This window comes from Crocodylus siamensis, chromosome 4 (assembly GCF_052110815.1).
Source record: "Crocodylus siamensis isolate JL-2025a chromosome 4, ASM5211081v1, whole genome shotgun sequence".
NCBI classification, from domain to species: Eukaryota; Metazoa; Chordata; order Crocodylia; family Crocodylidae; genus Crocodylus; species Crocodylus siamensis.
Window position 1 is genome coordinate 73,015,424 of NC_143398.1, and position 18,520 is coordinate 73,033,943.

The 18,520-nt window shown below is 43.6% G+C and overlaps 1 protein-coding gene across 6 annotated transcripts in view; it reads right to left on the reverse strand.

Moving 5' to 3' along the window:
- Positions 1 to 2,164: 2,164 nt before the first annotated feature.
- Positions 2,165 to 18,520, reverse strand: part of E2F7 (E2F transcription factor 7) — a 29,892-nt gene continuing 13,536 nt past the window's right edge. The window contains exons 7-14 of one of the 6 annotated variants that reach the window (XM_090042574.1): positions 18,121 to 18,258; positions 17,079 to 17,273; positions 16,524 to 16,608; positions 12,789 to 13,242; positions 11,536 to 11,785; positions 9,258 to 9,691; positions 8,984 to 9,128; positions 5,812 to 5,988 (exon numbers count right to left, since the gene is read on the reverse strand). In XM_090042574.1, coding sequence (XP_089898700.1) covers positions 5,963 to 5,988; positions 8,984 to 9,128; positions 9,258 to 9,691; positions 11,536 to 11,785; positions 12,789 to 13,242; positions 16,524 to 16,608; positions 17,079 to 17,273; positions 18,121 to 18,258 — 1,727 coding nt within the window. In that variant the 3' untranslated portion in view covers positions 5,812 to 5,962. Of the gene's footprint in view, positions 5,989 to 6,019; positions 7,188 to 8,983; positions 9,129 to 9,257; positions 9,692 to 11,535; positions 11,786 to 12,788; positions 13,243 to 16,523; positions 16,609 to 17,078; positions 17,274 to 18,120; positions 18,259 to 18,520 lie in introns of those variants that run through there. The other 5 variants (XM_090042575.1, XM_090042576.1, XM_090042573.1 and 2 more) reach the window with 5 other exon arrangements.

Here is an 18,520-nt window from a genome sequence, read left to right on the forward strand (position 1 = left end):
TAGCATCAGGCATAGGACAGGCCAGTCTTCCCTGCCTTCCACTTCCTTTCCCACAAGTAAAAAAACCCCAAAGGAATAGGCAGTTAGCACTCCCCAGAATCCAGGGACCACTGTTATAGACTGCTATGCTACAACTTCCTTGAGGGGTGGGCTGAAGGGGCATAGACTACAGAATGTTTTAGCCAGTAGAAGGGATGCACAAGATTTGACAAAGTCAGTTCAACTCAGAACGCAGATTGAGGCACAGTCACCTGATCTAGCTCTTAATACTACTCGGGTAGTGCGTGTATTGTAGACCATGCAGCAGTCTCAAGTGACTGGATGAGAAGTTCCTCAGCGCAAGAATACTGTAAGCTGCTGAGTGCTGCTCATTGCACTGGAGTGAAGGAAAGAACAGGCCAGCAGCCAGAGGCTGTGCTGATCCTGAGGAAGCCCTAAGTCCAACAGGTACAGAGGTGAAGGAAAACTCTCTGAAGTGACAGCACAAGTTCCAAACCTGAGTTTGTAGGGCTGCAACGTAGAAGAGGGCTGTATAACTTGAGTATAGCTGAGAGGGTGCATGTGGTGCCTACATCCAGCCCCAGGCCATGCATCGTGCTGGTTCCAGGAGCAGTTTCCTTTTCTTGGGATTCCCAGGGGTGGATCCAGAGGCAGGTACACTGGTGCACTTTCGAACTGGACCATGCTGGTGGAGCCTCTGGGGACTTTAAAAGTCCCCAGAATAGAAGAGAAACTTCCCTTCCCCTCAATGCTTAGAGATCCTTTCCCCTATGGCTGCTGCTTTTCCTGGTGGGGGAAGCTTCGAAGCTGCTGCTGTCCACTCCAGTCAGACTGCATGAGGGCTTGGCTTATTTGGGAACAGTGACAGGGAGTGGTGATGGGTGTGGGGGTGACTTCCCACTCCATGAACCTGCTTCTAGGGAACAGGGAATGGTTTGGGAACCTCCCCGCCACCCCGCCAATCAACACTGCGGCTGCTGAGGCTGAGCCCAGCCCAGCCCCAGGCAGTCTGGCAAGAGCAGCTTTGAAGCCTCACTCTGCTCCACATGCACACATTTGGGATAGGAGAATCAGAGGGGAGGTGGGGATGTGCTTTTGAGAACGGAGGGGAAGAGGGGATACTTACCTGTTGTGGGGACTTTAAAAGAAGTCCAGGGGCTCAGTCTGTGCACACTGGTGAGCTGTGAGGAGGCTGGGAGCAGGGATGCAGCCATCCTCACAACACAGGTAGCTGCTTTTACACACCTTTTTGCCAAACAGTGGATCCACCCCTGGATTTCCCTCACTGTATGAGCTGCACCAGCTGTACTTGGCCCCCAACACAGTGTAGGCTGTAGTGGCAGTATGTGGCCCCCCTACCTCTTATCACATGGGCTGCTTTACTTGGCTGATTCTGGAGGCTAAAGCCATTATTTAGACCTGCGGGGGCCAACTTTTGGCAGACATACCACAAATTAGCCCTATTCCCTCCCCAAGTACCACTCCAATCTCTTTCTCCTACCCACTGGTGTTCAGCTTTGTACTCTGTGCCCAAGCTGGTGCTCTGCTTTGTGCCCTGTGTTCCTTGACTGATGTGATGCTGATTTCTGCTCCCTACCCCATCTGCCACAGGGCTGCCTATCCCCTCCCTAATCTTACTAGCACAGAGGTGGATTGTGTTACTTGGGGCATGTATGCTGCAATTTGCCCCCCTCCCCCACTTCAGATAAACCCTCATTGTTACTGAGCCTGTCCCTGGTTGACTATCCTGATGCTGACCTCACGCTGTATCTCATTTTCCCTATCAGCATGGCAGATAGGGCTCCAGCAGACAGTAGAGCTCAGAATCTGTAGCACATTAGTGCCTTACTCCCATTCTGCCTTGCTTTATGGGTGGATCTTTCAGGGACCAGGACAACTTGTCTGGTCAAGTTTCTGCACCACTGGAGTTTTACCTTAGTTAGATACAGGATGATGGGGCCCTCTCCACCCTTCTAACTCTTACCCAGCATGCAATGGCCAAGGCAGGCACTCAAATCAGGGCGGTGGGAAGGTCCTGCACCTGGAAACCCCTATGAAGTACTTTAGGAATCTCTGTTTTGGTAGTAGGTGTTCACCAGCTATAGCGACGGGCAGCCTGGATCTGCTTTAGAGACTTAAAAACAAGCACACCCTATGCATTTTGTTTTGTTTTTGTTTTATTATTTTTTTTGTAAAAGTTTAATGTTTGTCTAAAAGATATTATTTAAAAAATTAAACCCAACAACAGTGAGCATGTAGTAAAATTATATGAAGGCAGCTACAATGAACATGGCTACATAGAAGGAAAGGAGAAAGTCATGTCTAACCAGTGAAGAACATATACACTCAGCAATAAAATTAATACCTATATAAAACTAGCAGTGCAATGATACAAACAGGAAGCAGCTTTACATTAAAAATAGAGCTTTTTAAATATAGAAATAGCACCATTTACAAAAGAAATTGAGAAATGTAAACGTGGTAGGTAGATTCAAGTATATAGGTTATACACACACCTCCCAACATGTATCAGAACATAAATGTTTCTCAAACCCTGCATATCATTGAGCATGTGCACTTTCCTCAGTGCACACACAAATCCTGTTGTTCCTAAGCAAGGGTTGTCTGTCTAATGAACACTGTGATAAGAAGTGTAGACTGCCTTTCCCCCTTGTCTATCCAAAGTACCCTAAATCTAGTTCAGCAGCTTAAATACTGCAAGCAACATTGGTTTGACAGATTGTTTAAAATGCAGCAGGTCCCATTCCTTCTTCCATTTACCTCAGTTAGAGTTTGGTCATTGATGTAAATGGGATGGTTCTTCACCCAGTGTCAACCTTTGCCTACTCAGTAACTTCTAAATTGGCCTGATTTTACTCTCATTAGCACTGGTCAACCTCTACAGGCTTTGGTGGTGGAGTTGCTCCTGATTTACACTAGTGTGCCCAAGATCAGAATCAGGCTCCGTAGGCTTTAAGGGAAAGGCAAAATGTGGAAGTGGAAATTGGAAACTGAAGATTTATTTTCAGTCCCTGGATTTTCAAGTACAGCGAGGCCAGCCATAGACATAATACCCAGACTGACAAAGTGATGTGATTTGTGCAATGATGTTTTAGCTCTGGAGCAAAACAAGTTTCAGTATTTTAGGTGATCTTCTCCTCCTCCCCTCTATAAACTGACATTCCACTAACATGTGGCATGTGGTTTATGAAAATGGAGCGTCTACAATACACTCATCACCTAATATGGTTCCATTTCAGACCAGCTCATACTGATTTGTACTAGCAGAGGAAGAGTAGCAGCATCAGCAGCTTCACCATGTGCTGCCACTAATTAGAGACTTAATTTCCCTTTGGAAAGCAATTTATGAGTGGGTGTATAAAGAAAAACTGATTCTGATACAATCACTGTAAACTTGCAAATTGTAGTGTAAAAAAAAAGACACTTAAAATTTAGCAGTGGTAAGGGTTCCGTTCCCCACATTTGAAGTTTCCTATTAAAATTCTACTATAAGTTTCTTTTTTTAAAAAGAGGGATAACAATCCCTCATAAGGCTGTTACTTTACCTACTTCTAACATAAGGCCACCACACTCCAACTTCCACCTCCACTAAAGTTCATTCTTAAATTTCATTTTTATAACATATTTCATTACAAAAATACAAAAGCATCTTTTTCTCCCAAGACCAGGGAAGTAGCGCAACAGACCATACATCTATTCTCAGAGAGAAATACCAGTAAACACATAAGGCATCTTTATATGTGCTCCAGGATGGGTGGGGGCAGAGGGCATTTTAATTAGAGCATCTCTTGGGAGCCACTCAAATTAAAATGCCTGCAGTGTTTGGTGTGTTCAACATCCTGCACTTAAAAATGGCAGTGGGGGCACTTTAACTAAAGTTTGTTCAATGATCTTTAGTTACAGTGCCCCATGGTGCCATTTTGAAACGTGGGGACACTGAATACATGTAATGCTGAGGCTGCTGGAGCACACTAATTAGCATGCTCCAGCTGGCTCAATTAATCAAGTTTGCTCTAACATGTTCTAATTGGAACGCGTTGGAGCAGGAGTCAGGCATGTGTGTAGGTGTCCATAAAGTTCTCACCACGTGAAAGAAGAGCTGATATGGCTGTCCATATATTTGCTAAAAACCCAAAGTAACATGATGACAATATTAAATAAAAGGAGAATGCATACTTGTAATTACAGGCTACTCTGTTAGAGAAAACACATCCAAAGTCAGTACTAACCATTACATTATTCTGTATTTTCCAAAAGCACCGACCACTCAATGTCTGGGGACTGAGAATGCTAAATGTGACATGCCCCATTTTTCTATGCCCCATTTTTCTTACTTCCCTTCTCATGAGGGATAGCAACTGTTGCCCCATGAAAAATGTACGACTCCCAGTCTTTGACAACCTTTTTCCAAAATTTACCCAGGTATGTGCCAAAATGCAATACCTTTCATGATCTTCCAGTGTACTAGTCATGGCTTTTCCCACCCTCTCCATCTCGAGCCATATTAAAAATAACCAGTTGCAAACTGAGTAACGGCTACCGATTTTTCCATAGATCAGGGCTGCCCAACTAGGGGCACGAGGCCCAAAAGAAGTTGAAGTTGCCACCCCTAGGTTCTCACCCAGTCACTACTCCCCTACATCTCTATGGCTCCTACTGCAGCCATTGGCTCTGGGCTCCCCTCCCAAGCCTCTTCTGCTGGTGCATGCCATGAAGCACGCATCTCTCGGCCACTTAGAGGTTGGACAGGCCTGTTGTAAATGAACAATTATGCACTGGACACAAGTCTGGCCATGTGAGTAACTGCTCACCCATATCACTTGTCTTTAGAGTTCAAGGCATACGTTATGGGAGATGACAGGTTCACTCACACCTTTTAGAGGCTCGCCATTCCCAACTGAATTTATCAGATTTGTTTAAGAACTGGCTTTTGGGTTCTTTATGTCCATTCACTTGTACTGTCTGCTCAGAAAAGGACACACATAAAAAAGGACTAATACAGTTAATTAAACACAACAACAAAATGTTAAAATTCACAGTTATTTTGGTCTTAATCTTTTTCCACATGTATACATTCAACCATATTGTATTATTAAATTACTAGGCTTTTGTAAAACAAGTGCTGGGCAAATTGTACAACAACCAATCAACATTCAAGTAGTCATACCCTGAGGAAATCTGTTCTGAAACTGGAAAATACAAAACAAAAAATGTTTTTTGCACGAAATCCCATTCCAATGTAGAGAATAAATAACAAGATGTTGCATTGCTGAGGCAGAACTTGACAGACTGGAAGCAAGGAAGCAGCTGGTTTTGCAACTGCAGGAGATTATGTCTTTCCACCACAGATTTACTCAGGGTAGGTAGAATACATGTCAAAAATGTTCACCCTACGTAAGTGCTAGACAGCTCACCTGAAAACATATAAAGCCATGAGACTCCAGTAGGTCTCTGTTTGCATTTCCCCACAGCAATAACAGTATATTTTAAAATTAAAATCACAACAGTAATTTAATGCTCACATTGCTGTGCCAAGCACAAAGTTTGAATCCAAATTGGTGTTTAAATAAACCATTAATAAATGTATTTCAGCAGTAGTGATGGCTCATGAAGAAGAAAGTTAGCAGACCTAGTGGGCAACCACATAGCAGGGAAGCATGCCAATAGGGACAACATTTTACCATGCACCTTTTGTTATGTTATAGCTGTAATAGCTATTTGCCATGCAATAGCTTTTGTAACAAGCATGAAGTCCTATTACAATCTGCCCACACTTTACTGCAAGCTGGGTTAGTCAGTGCCATTACTATCAATTTCTAGTCTTCTCTGAACAGAGCTGGAATTTCTGGTCTGGTTGCCTTCAGTTTTTTTCCATGTCACAGGGTCTCCAAGGCTGCCAGGTGTTTTGAAAAAGGCCTCGTTATGTGTAGAACGAATGCTTTTAGGAGTAAGGGGGATTGATGATTGCTATTTTATAAAGGAGAAAAGGCAGTTCAGTAGTGTCTTATTAATAATAATAATAATAATAATAATAATAAAAATACACATGCATGCATGTTAAGTGGAAGGGACTGAGTGAATCACCAAACAGAGTCCCCTGCTACTGCAGGCAAGCACATCAGGAAATTCCTTTTATCAAGTGATCAAGCTTCGACTTAAAGTGGAAAGTTTTTGCATGTCCTCCCCAACCTCCATCCTCTCCATTCCTATGTGCGTCTGAACATCTTTGCTTTTGATGGCAAGACACCTTCTAATTCCGAAACTTTAGACTGGGAATCCATTTCCAGTTTCTACCCATTTATTCTTGTACCCAACATTGTATTTTTGCTTAAATCATCCCCCACCACCTTTGATGCTTATCCACACAAGTTATTTGTTAGATAGAAGGCTAAAGTTTTCAGAACTGTCTTTTGAATTCTTGTTTACACAACTGAAAAAAAATCAGGCTGTTGCTGCTGTATGTGCCTGCCTCGTTTCAGAATATGGATTTAGAAGCTAGCTTTAGACATCTGTTACCATTTGGCCATCTCAGTCTGACCATCTATTTGGTCATCTTGGATCTCAGGGCCTAGACCTGGGCTGTCCAACTTACTTGGCTCCAAGGGCTGTATACAGACCTCAGGGCTTCTTCTGGACCAGGCAACCTATGTCTGGCAGCAGTGGCAGCTTGTTGGCATAGCTCTTGGGCTAAGGAGGCATAGCTCTTGCTGCCTTCTGTCCCTTCTTTTCCCCTGCTGCTGCTTTGCCTGGGGTGACCAAAGACCCTAAAATTCAGTGGTAGACAAGGGGACACAGAGGCAAATGGTGGTGGCGTTTACTCCCTGGGTTCCAGAGCTGCACAAGCTCAGCAGCTCCAACAAGTCACCATCCCAGGGACCACAATTTAACCCTTTTCAGGCTGCAAGCAACCCACAGGCTGCCAGTTGGACAGCCCTGACCTAGACAACCAAATCCAAATAGGAAGGATTTGATGTTCTAGATTCATTTCTCAGGGCCTTGCGACAAGGTATTTAGCAGAATTCACAGATTTGTTGGAATCTGACATGGCCGTGCTGTGAGCGCTTCTGCTATGGCATCAACCTCTGGGCTTCCAGTCGCTCGCTGCAGTGTCTATGCCACTGGAGTGGGGTTGGAACATCAGACAATAATAAAATGTTACTCCTACTCTGAAAAAATAAAATAGCTATAGGTTTATATAACAGCTATAATATCCTTTTTCTGTGGATCCAAAATAATTCCCTCATGTTAGCGGTTATATTTTACTGACTCACTTTTGTCAGCAATTTGCTATTGGAAAATTTTTTTTTAAGTTTGCGGTTTCCCCGAAAGTTTAATACATTTTAACTGTCTTTGTCATTCTCCAACAGCCAAATAAACTATAATTTTTAAAAAATAAGACCAAAGCAGAACCAAGCATAATGAGTATGAAGAAGGAAATACTAATGTATTTTAATTAATGCCTATTTGATCCCAATTATAGTATTAAGCACAATTGAATTCCTCCCCTCTTCTGAATTTGTGATTTCTTTACCCAGGAAAAACCCGAACAGTTTCTTTTCTTGAATTAAAATCCTTGTTCTTTATATAGCTTTTTCATTAAATATCTTCACCCCCTGTGATCTAACATGACCCTGCCTGCTAGGAGGGAATATTTAGTGGTTAAAGAACCGAGTTTGGCTGGGGGCAGGTGGGAGGCAGGAGGAGACGCACAGACCATACATGACTTTTTCAGTGCATTGGCCTCTGAATTAAAGCAGAGCCCTTCTGAGCTTGCCTACTGGAATGACTATGTGATAGTGGGAATGTCAGTGTCAAATCCAGAGTGCTGGGAAAAAATATTGACTCAGATTTGAAAATGAGTAATCCCTGTTCTCTAATGCAATATTTTCTTAATGCAGTCAGTTTTATCATGTTACATTTAACTCACTCTCTCCCAGAGACTGAAATGTAACTGCAGCAATAACCACTATAACAGAACTTATGATCTTCTCTAACACATGGCACACATGCTCACTTAAGCAGAGTAAATACTCAAGGACCAGTTCGCCTGCACTCAGGTTGGCCCAATTATCTCTATCTTGTACAGCCATCCATCCTTAAACTAATATTATAAACCAAGGATCCTGGTTTTCTCCATTTAAAAATTGCAAATTCTCTGATAAAAATCTGATGTTCTCCAATTAAACCCCCCAAATCCGCATGTTTTCCATAAAACTCTATATCTATATCTCAAACACAAAGTTTCATTGATATATTTACAATTTTAAACTAATTTGGAAGCTTACCAATGTCTGACCTCAATCATTCTAATAAAATAAATTCTAAATGCCTCCACAGCCCAGTGGGTAGGACCCAGAGCAGGAAGGCAAAGCAGCGTGGTGAGATTCATTGCTGCCACTGGGACCCAGGCACCAGTTATGTCACCAACAGCATGAGGAGTAATGGACCGGGGCTGGGGGCCTGTGTTGCCCTCACCTCCTCCCACCACCAGCCGCTAATGCACTGAGCTGTGGCTCTACCACGCTGCCATGGACTGGCCACTGCTGCTACCCCCTCAGGCTACCTGCATTGTCTCCCACACCTCCCCTCCAGGGTAAAGCCATGGCCTGAGGGGAGTGGCAGTAGTGGCAGGGTAGAGCCATGGCCCAGTATGTAAGCAGCTGGCAGCAGGAGGAAGTGAGGGCAGCAAAGCCGCCCCAGTCTGTTACTCCTTGTGCTGCTGGTGGTGTGGCTGGCACAGAGGTCCTGGCAGCAGCAGTATTGAGCTTCCCTACCCTGTACCACCTCCTGTGCTGGGTCCCACTCGCTGGGCCATGGAGACAGCTCCTGCCCATGCCAGTCCAGTCAGGCTGTAGTCCTATGCCCAACTGTGAGCACAGAAATCTGGGAGGCATGTGCCCCCCTGCCATGTCACTTATGTCCCCTCATGCATTGCCAAGACCCCTCTGTCCCATAGACTTACCTGTAAGGAGCTGCTCTCCATCACTGTGCCTAGCTGCCATGTGCATGTGTGCACACACACATGCATGTGGCACCCCGTAACTGTGATCATCCTCCTCCTGCTCCCCAGCCCCAAGCAGCCCCTTGCAGGCTGGAACTCTTTCAGCCTGCAAGGGAAAACAGTTTCCCACATTTTTCTCCTCTAAAGGGGAAAATTCATGTTTTTCTCCTTAAAGGTAACATTTGCGTTTTTCCTTGGCAAGCAGAAAAACCCCTTATCCCTGGTTATAACTCACCTGCTGTAGCTTACGAAGGGTGACTGGGTGACCCATGCAAACTGGGGAGTCCGGTTCAGCAGTGCTGCAGGATCTTCTGAGCACAGGACTCAGGTGCACAGCAAAATCAGCAGAATGAGCCAGTTGCTGTGGATCCACTGAAGATAACTGTGAGGTCTTTGGAGTAACCATCGCTGTGGTGCCAATGAAAATGGGTGCTGTTGATGCTAGGCCAGGCATATTGAAACTCATGGATGCAGCATTTGGAAAGGAGCCAGGAGGAACAGGGGAAAGTGGACTGGTGATTGCTGGAGAGCAGATCAGAGGAAAGGGTGCAAAGGCTGTAGATGGCACTACCACACAGGGAACGCTAAGCGAAGGTAACTGGCTTGGAGACAGACCAGTTGCACTGTGAGTTTGGTTTGCCGAAAACAGGAAGTTAAAACCACTTAATCCTAAAGCAGAGAGAGAGAAAAAATATCACAGATTAATGCAGTTGGCAAACTGAAATTATGTTAGTACCTCATTATTCAAAAAAGGGGGAAAAAAACCAGAAGAGAGTGAAGTTGCCTAGGAAACACCAAAAACACAGAAAGTAATGGACCACATGCCTGAGAGAACTGCTCACTATTTATGTTGTACTGTAGACTCTACTGCCTTCTCTCTCAACTTCTCTTTCTCTTTGTCTATTTCGATTGTGTTCATACATACCATCTACCTTGGCTGCTGCATAAGTAATCAATGAAAGATCTAAGGTGCACCTTGCATGTATAAATTGTTAGCACACTAATAGAAATAATTTGAAATTGGACAACATACATTTAACTTGGAATCAAACAACCCTGCCCCCCACATTCATCGTAGGCCCCATCAAAATTTACTGAATTTAATGGAAAGCCTTTCATTGTTTTCCAATGGACTTGGCCCCAAATTGCCTCATCTTACAAGCACTTTGACTGATATTTTCCTACTAAGGCCTCCATCCTGCAAACTCCATGCAGATAAACCCCTGTACCCACGTGAAACCCAGTTGACTTCTATGGCCTCTTCGTCACAGAGGGAGCAGATTCTGAGGCGGTAGCCTCTAAATTCCCCAGCACCCTTCCCTCTATCCAGCTTGTATACAACCCAAAGTACTTAGTGGGTGTGTCTACACTTGTGTTAATGCACCATCACTACAGCGCATTAAGTTTAGTACCTCCGAGGCACTACATAAATACACAGTAGCCAGTGCTAATGTAAAGTAGCAATGGTCCATGGTCTGTCTGTGGCACTTAATGCACAGCAGACTAATTCTACTGCACAATCAGTGCATTAGCATGGTTTTTGCCATGATGTGCTAGTAGAATTAGTTTACTGTGCATTACGCATCTCATGTAGATGCGCCAACTAATATCCAATTCTCTGTTTTCAGTTGTTTTTTCTATCCCCATTCTGTCCTCTAGGAGGCCACTTCTTGTCCCTCAGTCTTTTGATGTTATCCAGATGACACACCTGTCAAATGTGTACCAGTTAACAGAGAAGCTTGTACCAGGCTTTAGCAAGTTAGCTTCTCAGAACCCTAGGTCTCAGTTGCTGTGCTGTCCTGCCTAATTCACCAGCCTAAGCTTATAATTTTCTATACTCTTGAATGCAAACTGTTTTTTTTTTTGCCACTGTGGAACACCACGGCACTTGGGGTAGTCGCAGACAGGACTGGGGGTTAAAATATAAAGTTTCAGGTGCCTGGTAGATTCAGTATGGCCAATTCTGGCAGAATTGCTGATTCTGCCAATCATGGCAGACAACGATTGAGGTCTATTACATCCTGGAACAAGGTAGATTCCAGGACTATGGAATCCAAAGAACCTTGTGTGAAGTTCGCCTAGAATTTTTATGTCATGCCTTCTGAAGGCTCATGAGGCCACCACTGCACTAGTTACACACATTCAAGATTCAAGGTTTTCTCTCTGCTAGCAATTAGTATTTTTTTTATTTTAGGGATAAGAAAGCTTAAGGTTCAGAAGTGCGATTGCAATGTGAAGAGTAAGGCAGGTAGCTCTGGAATACTTAAGACCCTAGCTATTCACTTAGATCTGCATTTTGCTATGTAAATAAAAAGTGGCCAAGTTTTCAGAGTTGCTGAGAACAGACAGCTCTCACTGAAGTCAATGGCCTACTTAATCCACAACACTTATGAGAACCAAGCCATTGTAGCTTGCAGAAACACGGATTGCAGAATCTAACTTTAGGTACTTATGTTGAAAACAGGCCTTCATCCTTCAGCCAGAAAACATCTAGATGTGATTACAATCCTTACCAGCACCAGGCTGAAGATAGAGATACTGTGGGAGGAAGGGCTGTTTGCCATTTTCTTGCAAGGGTTCTTGAAGGTCTTTATTCCTCAATGGCTCTTCCTGCTCCAGAGAATCTAAAGGTTCAGCTATATCCTTTTCTGCAGACTTATCAGCTGCAGGAGTTCCTAGGTCAAGATGAAAAGCTCCTATGTGTAGAGTAGATGCACAGCTGCCGTCCAGGAGAGATTCCCCTTCAGCTGACTCAAAAGACTTCTAAGCGAAACAGAATTGGAAATGAAGAATTTAAATTAAAATAGTGCCATGCTGTAACCTCACACCCTTCCTTGATTTAAAAGTGAGAGTCACACCAGTGCAGAGGGGCAGCACAAAAAGTTGCACCATTCAAGTTTTGTTCTGAGAGGTTAGATGGGAGGTAAGTGTCTAAGTGGTGCCCAGGCTCTCTGCACAGGGCTGTATTTTGTTTCCAGTGATCAGGAATATTATTTAGTTTTTATTTTCTTACAGGAACACCCTGGATGTGGCACTGTTTCTTTTAGTTGATTTGAAGGGGGAGAAAAACCCGCCACCATGGTGCCCGCCCTTCTATACACTTCAAACACATCCAGTTCATAATGATGATTTGGAGCCAGAGCACAGCTCCTTGAACTCTTAGAGAACTCTGAAACCCTCCTCCCTTTGCAGAAGCTGGCTCAGTGGGCCATACTGCAGGGAGTAACTGTTGGATTGGGATACTATTGAAAGAAGCAGACTGGAGAGAAGGGAGAAGATACCCTTCCCTTCCCTCCCCTCTAGCTCTATGGATTGAACAGTGCTGCTAGGCTGGGTCTCACTGGGACCAGAGCCAACCAGTGTTGAAGCATGGGGCTTCCCAAAGATCTGCCAACTTTGGAAGGAATCTCCATGACAGAACAAGGCAAAGGGATACAAACAATGGCAAGACTCTTTTTCTGTAAGTTTTTCTAAGGTAACAACTAATCAGGGCCTTGGTTCTGTAGAGCAGCTAAACTGTACCTCGCACATCAAAGCAGATATGTTTCACTAGAAGCACAGTGCACGTCTTCCAATTAACACTACACCAGATATATATACCATCAACCCTCCACAATTATATTTGCATGTGGGAGGTGGTATTTTTAAATAGATAGTCTTGTCCCAGATGAAAATTCACTGCTAATATTTCAAGTGAGATAATAGCCTTTCCCCTGCCATTATTACTAGTGCAAAACCCAAGCGCTAATTAAATGTACGCTCTTACCTTGGGTAGTACCAGTGAGATGGGGGCATCACTCTGCTCCGTAGCTGGCTTTTTGGCAGCTGGCTCTTCGTTGCCCACAAGCATAGAGGGCAATGCTAATTTCTGGGAGCTGCGCTTGTGGCAGGTAACTGAACTTACAGCAGCCTGTGGATTTAGGGGTGAGGCCTGCTCCTCAGGGCTTCGGTTATCCTTTTCTCCTGCAATAGGAAAGTTCTCCTTTGAGAGACTTTCCTGTAGATTGCCATACAGCATAAACAGGGATGAGGAAGGGAAGCAAACAAAGGGCTGGTTGGGGAGCACAGCTGGTTTTCCGTTCTCTGTTTTGGAGACTGTTGAAATGGAAGGCTGCAGAACTTGGCCATTTGTTCCATTTGGCAGAGAGAGGTGCAACATGTCTGACTGAGCAACAGGAAACACTTCGTGAGGCAAAGAGTTAAGGGAATAATCTGAGTCCCTAGGAACCAGAAGAACAGAGAAGGGAGAGATTATGGTTGGGTTCTTTGCTAAATTCAAGATGCCTTCAGGGGCACAAGTTTTATTCTTAAAGAACATAAAGAAAGGTGAAATGCATTTAGTATAGAATTAAATTCCATGCACCATCCTTGAATAAAACTGTTCTCTGGAGCCAGGTGTGGAGAATACCTGACAAAATGAGTAATTTTCAGATATGGTATGAAGAGACGCATTTACATCGCATGTCAAATCACTTAGAGGCTGATTAATCAAGTCTGCTGCTGCTGCATTATAATTTAGTTCTGTCTGTCAAGGGCTAGCATGGCTGCATGACGTACATCCACAGATAAATTCAAACCACGATAGGTACAGACAAAAAGATAAGATCATCAGGGAAGCTGGATCGTGACAGTGGAGCAACTATGCAGCGTGCTTATCCCTTCCCATCGCAAAGGTCTGTCCTGTTTTCAACCCACCCTCTAGGCCAGTGGTTCTCAACCTTTTTCCCCACCTGACCAGATAGGCAGTGCCTGGGGCCAGTGGGCAACATCTGGCCATGTGAAGCAGAGCAGCAGGAAGCCTGGCCTCACCCTAGCCCCACAGTGGGGAAGGGAGCTTCACCTAGCTTCACAGGGGACCCAATCAGAGTGGGGAGGAGGAAAGTGAAAAGGGCGAAGCAGACATGGCTCAGCCCTGCAGGGAAGGGGGAGTGGCTCAGTCAGAACCCAGCCCTGTGCAGGGGGAGGAGGAGGGCAGGAGGTGTGGCCTGATCCTGTGTGTGTGGCCTAGTCCCTATGGGGGAGGAAGGGATAGGGTCCCAGCCCATGGAGAAAAGGGGGCATGGCAAATGTGACCTGACTTTGACCAGGCACATGGGGCTTGGGAATTTGGAAAGAGAGACTGATGGCTGTATTAACAGACACTGCTCCCCCGCTGCCAAACTTTCCAACCTGTGGCAAGACCCATAGGCCAGATATGGTTCTACAAGCCATATCTGACCAATGGGCCAGAGGTTGAGCTATGTTAGCTCTAGACTATGTAGAGATATTGCTTCCAATTAACATGTTATACCCCAGTTAAGGAATTAAGTAAGCATTAACTTGCATGTAGAACTGGCAAAAAAGGTTTGGAACATTTGGGCTAAGGACAGAAGTTCTACACAAACTGGTATAAGTGATCCGAAACTAGTTCAAATGCGTAACACAACAGCAGTTCAAAATGGCTGAAACCAGTTTAAGAGAAACTGGGATGGATGTATCAGACTTGACTGTTTAGTTTAAATCGGTTTATTGAACTTCTGTCTCGGATCCCCTCAAGGCACTTCTGAGGCTGGGAAGCCCAATGAGCTGACTGGCACTCTTAGCTGCAAGCTCGCCAGGCACCTGGCTTGTTACTCACCAGTGCGTGGGGAGCCCAGAACCAGACACAAAATTATTGCATGCATGTTATTGAATAATTTTGTGGCTTATTCCCTGCTTTATTGCACCATTAATTACATGAACATCTGGCCAAGTTACTACTTAAGACATAAATTAACTGGTTAATCATGCCCAGGGTGGATTAAAAAAAAAAAAAATTGATTTTTTAAAAGCAAATTTTTTAAAATTGTTTTTCTTAAGATGCTTTTAAAAAAAAACATATATAACAAGAGTATTAATTTAAGATATGTTAAAGCTCAAAAGATATCAGTATGGAATAGGGATTATAACTTCTAATGATATACTATTTGAGACAATATATTCATGCAACCTTTTTAGAAAAGTTTCATAAATAGGTCACAACAGGCCATAGACTATATTAGGGGCCCAATCTTATGCGGTTCCCAGAGGCTAATCGACAGATTAGTAAAGATTAAAGAAAACCACTTTACCCAATGGGACTGAGTTCTCAGTCTAGAATAGGGGTCAGCAATCTTTTTGGGAAGAGTGCTGAAAACACCAGCAACCTCAACTTGTAAGATGTTGGTGTGTCTGGGGTGGATGGTGGGGAAGCCACGAGGTGTCTGATCCTTGTTGAGACAGTGCAGCCCTGGCCCCTTCCCTGCCATCTGCTCTGAGGTGTGTATGCCAAGCAAAATGCCTTCGAGTGCCACACTCTGGAACCTGTGCCGGGGGGTTGCCTACCCCGGTCTAGAAGATCCCATTAAGCATCTCTGTGATGCTTAGTTTCAGTTCTCAAAGTGTGGATTTGTCTCCAGAGACAACATCCCTGTTAACAGCAGTATATGGAGGTAAGACAGAACAGACCTGATTAACCACCCATCAGCTCTATTGTCTCTCTGCAAGTCTGTATACAGAGTCAAACCCTTACCTCTCTCTAAAAGTGCAAAGTTTCAAGAAGTTAAATGAAGAGGATTGTTTGGGGTGGAGTAGATCTGGACTAGGAGGAGGAGTCTGGAGATGAATGCAAGGAGGGAAGGGCAGTAAAAACAAAAGAGAAACATTTTGAGCAGAATATTTCAGAAGTCTTTGGGAATAAGTTTCTGAGTATAGCCTCTCCATTGATTTGAAATCTAGTGAGGGAATGAATGGTATGGTAGAAGGGAAAACCTATCATGATAGCAGGCTTGCTAGGCCATAAAAGAGAAGTGAAGAAAACCCCAAGCTAATAACATATGGCTGCAGCACTCATTTGATGTCCCCCTAATACAGCATGGCAAAAATATCCCCCAAATACCCGTGATTAATCTAGTGAATTGGAGACAGTTCACCTCCCAATGACTTCATAAATATCTGCTGCAATTAACTTTGGTAAATAAAAGTAACCAAATCATAATTTAGTTCGATGCAGCTGCAAAATTAATCTGAAAAAATATCAAAATAAATCACTGCTTTAAGATGTACAATGTGTATCTTCTAAAAATGAAACCTACATCTATTTCTGAGTTGTGAATAATATGTTTTAAGATTATATCAAACAACAAGAATGCACATTTTGTAGAAAACAGTAATTAAATTGAGGCTTCCTGACCAGTGATTTAAATTGATTTGATTTTAATCAAATCAACCCTGGTCGTTTCTTAAATGTAATTAACGTCTGTCTGCCAGGGGCCTAAATCTACTGCTTCAACATTTTCAGCCTTTTCTATATTTAAGACTGATTCATGTTCATGTGGACCTTGTAGAGGAAAATGAAAGAACAAAACACCACAATGACCCAATTTTCCCCCCAGTGGAAGTCACTGGGGATTATGCATCTCTATCCTATGAACAGCATTTGGCCTTAAATTAAACGGAAAGGTAATGAACTGGAGCAGAGTGTGAGTTTTAATAGGCAGCTCACCTTGTGTCTTCTTCCATTTTCTGTCTACAGACAGCTGCTAAATTTATCATTTTGGAGCAATATTCATCTGAACCCACAGTACAAGCTGAAAGAAAAATGGGATGCTTAGTTAATTACACACAGATGAATCAAGCATAATGGGATATTGGTAATATAAAACAATGGAAAGCAATGTTTCTACTCAGGTGTTTTTTTATAATATCCACTCATCATTTGAAGTCAGAACCTGCAATATGCAGGAAGCATTCAGCATCATGCAAGGTAAGGCCCATTAGCAGGGCTTATGACTGCTTTTTAATTCTTAAGTGCTATAAACTGGATTGTCACAGTAAGCTCCATCTTACAGGAAGCCATATAGCAAAGTATCTGTTCCCTTTCTGTTTAAAGAACCTTAATCTGTCTATGCCAAATTTCAACAGAAGAAACCAACCACAGTTTCAGTCTGTAGAGAACAAAACAATTTGCTGGAAAATAAGAGCATGGCTCCAGAGCTCTAAGTGACTGCTCTTGGAAAATCCAATGGGGTAAGAAAGAGAAAGCCTCCTTGACAGTTACCTTGCCTCTCCCTATGTGGGCTGCTGGGTTCAGAGCTGACCTTCCTTTTGATGCCTTCAGAAGGCTGGCTAGCATTAAATGAAGCATGCCGCGCAAGTCTTTGTTTCCCATTAGTACAAGTTTGATGTTGGGTACACACTCCTCTCTTCATTTCTGGTAAAGCAGCTGATGTTGGAATGTCCATTCTTGGCTCATCTAAAGGAATATGTTTTTGTAAATTATCATCTGAAGGAAACCTTTTGTCATTCTAGTGTTGGCCTGGCAATGAGCTTTGACCTGGACACTAAGGGAACCTCTGGCTCCAATCTTCGGCATTTTTGTAATAACCCAAAAACATTAAAATTAGTGTATAAGAAAAATGCACCCTTCCCCTCCCGGAGTCTGCAGTATCCAAGCTCTGCAGACAATGAGCAGACAAAGGGGCAGAGCACCAAAGGCAGCAGTAATATTAACCCACCTTTCTCCTTGACCCTGGTACTGTCAACTCTCAAGTACAGAACTAAGCAACAAAAGGACTCTATTTTACACTAGATTCCACACACATTTCTGGTAGCCAAGGATCACCAGGTTGTAGAAATGCCCTTGCTTTGCCCCTTTTTTCTTCTCAGACAAACCCTCTATGTCAGGGACCATAAGGCACAGAAGCAGCTCTAGATTTTAAGTCTATTTCCTCCTTACAGGAAAGATATTCTGCTGCCTGTGACAGCAGATTCATGGTCCTCTTTGCAGCACAGGGGACCACAGCCTGGACCAGCACTGAGCACTGTGGACCTTATTTTTCCATTACTTTGCATGTTGTGTGGTTAGGCAGATCAGTGTAAAATGCAAACAGCCACAGGATCCCAAAGTATCTCCAATCTCACCAGTTGCTGTGACATTGTGACAATAACATTTTTTAAGGAGTAGCAGGAAACAAACATTAAGAAATTCATCTACTATTTGCACATGGGTATAAAGGCACTTAATTCCAACTCAGTCTGTAGCTAGAACACAGTAGAAGGAGACTGGGAAGGGTGCTCCCAGAGCAAAAGACTCAAATTACCACTTTTTCCACTGAATTCCATAGGTCCAATCCACTTGAAGGCTGGTTTGCGACCCCGCTCTTCTGTGACGTGCACTTTCTTTATGAGCCCCAAGCTGGTCAGAACATTGGCAATATCATACAATCTTCGTACCTTTGCTGAAAGGTAAACAAGAATATAAACAAACAGGCTGTGAATATATCTGAACAAGCCAAGGGCTTTCTGCCAAACGAGTCAGGATGAATTTCATGAATGGATAGAAAGGGGTAAATCAGTTTATGCACAAGTAACTCTTAAGAGCTCTTTCTAATTCCTCCAACTCCAATACATTTCATGATGCTTTAGCTGTGTCATGGCATCTTAAATTTGAATTGTGCAGTTAAACTTCTCTTTTCACCCCCCTGTGCTCCTGAAGTTTTG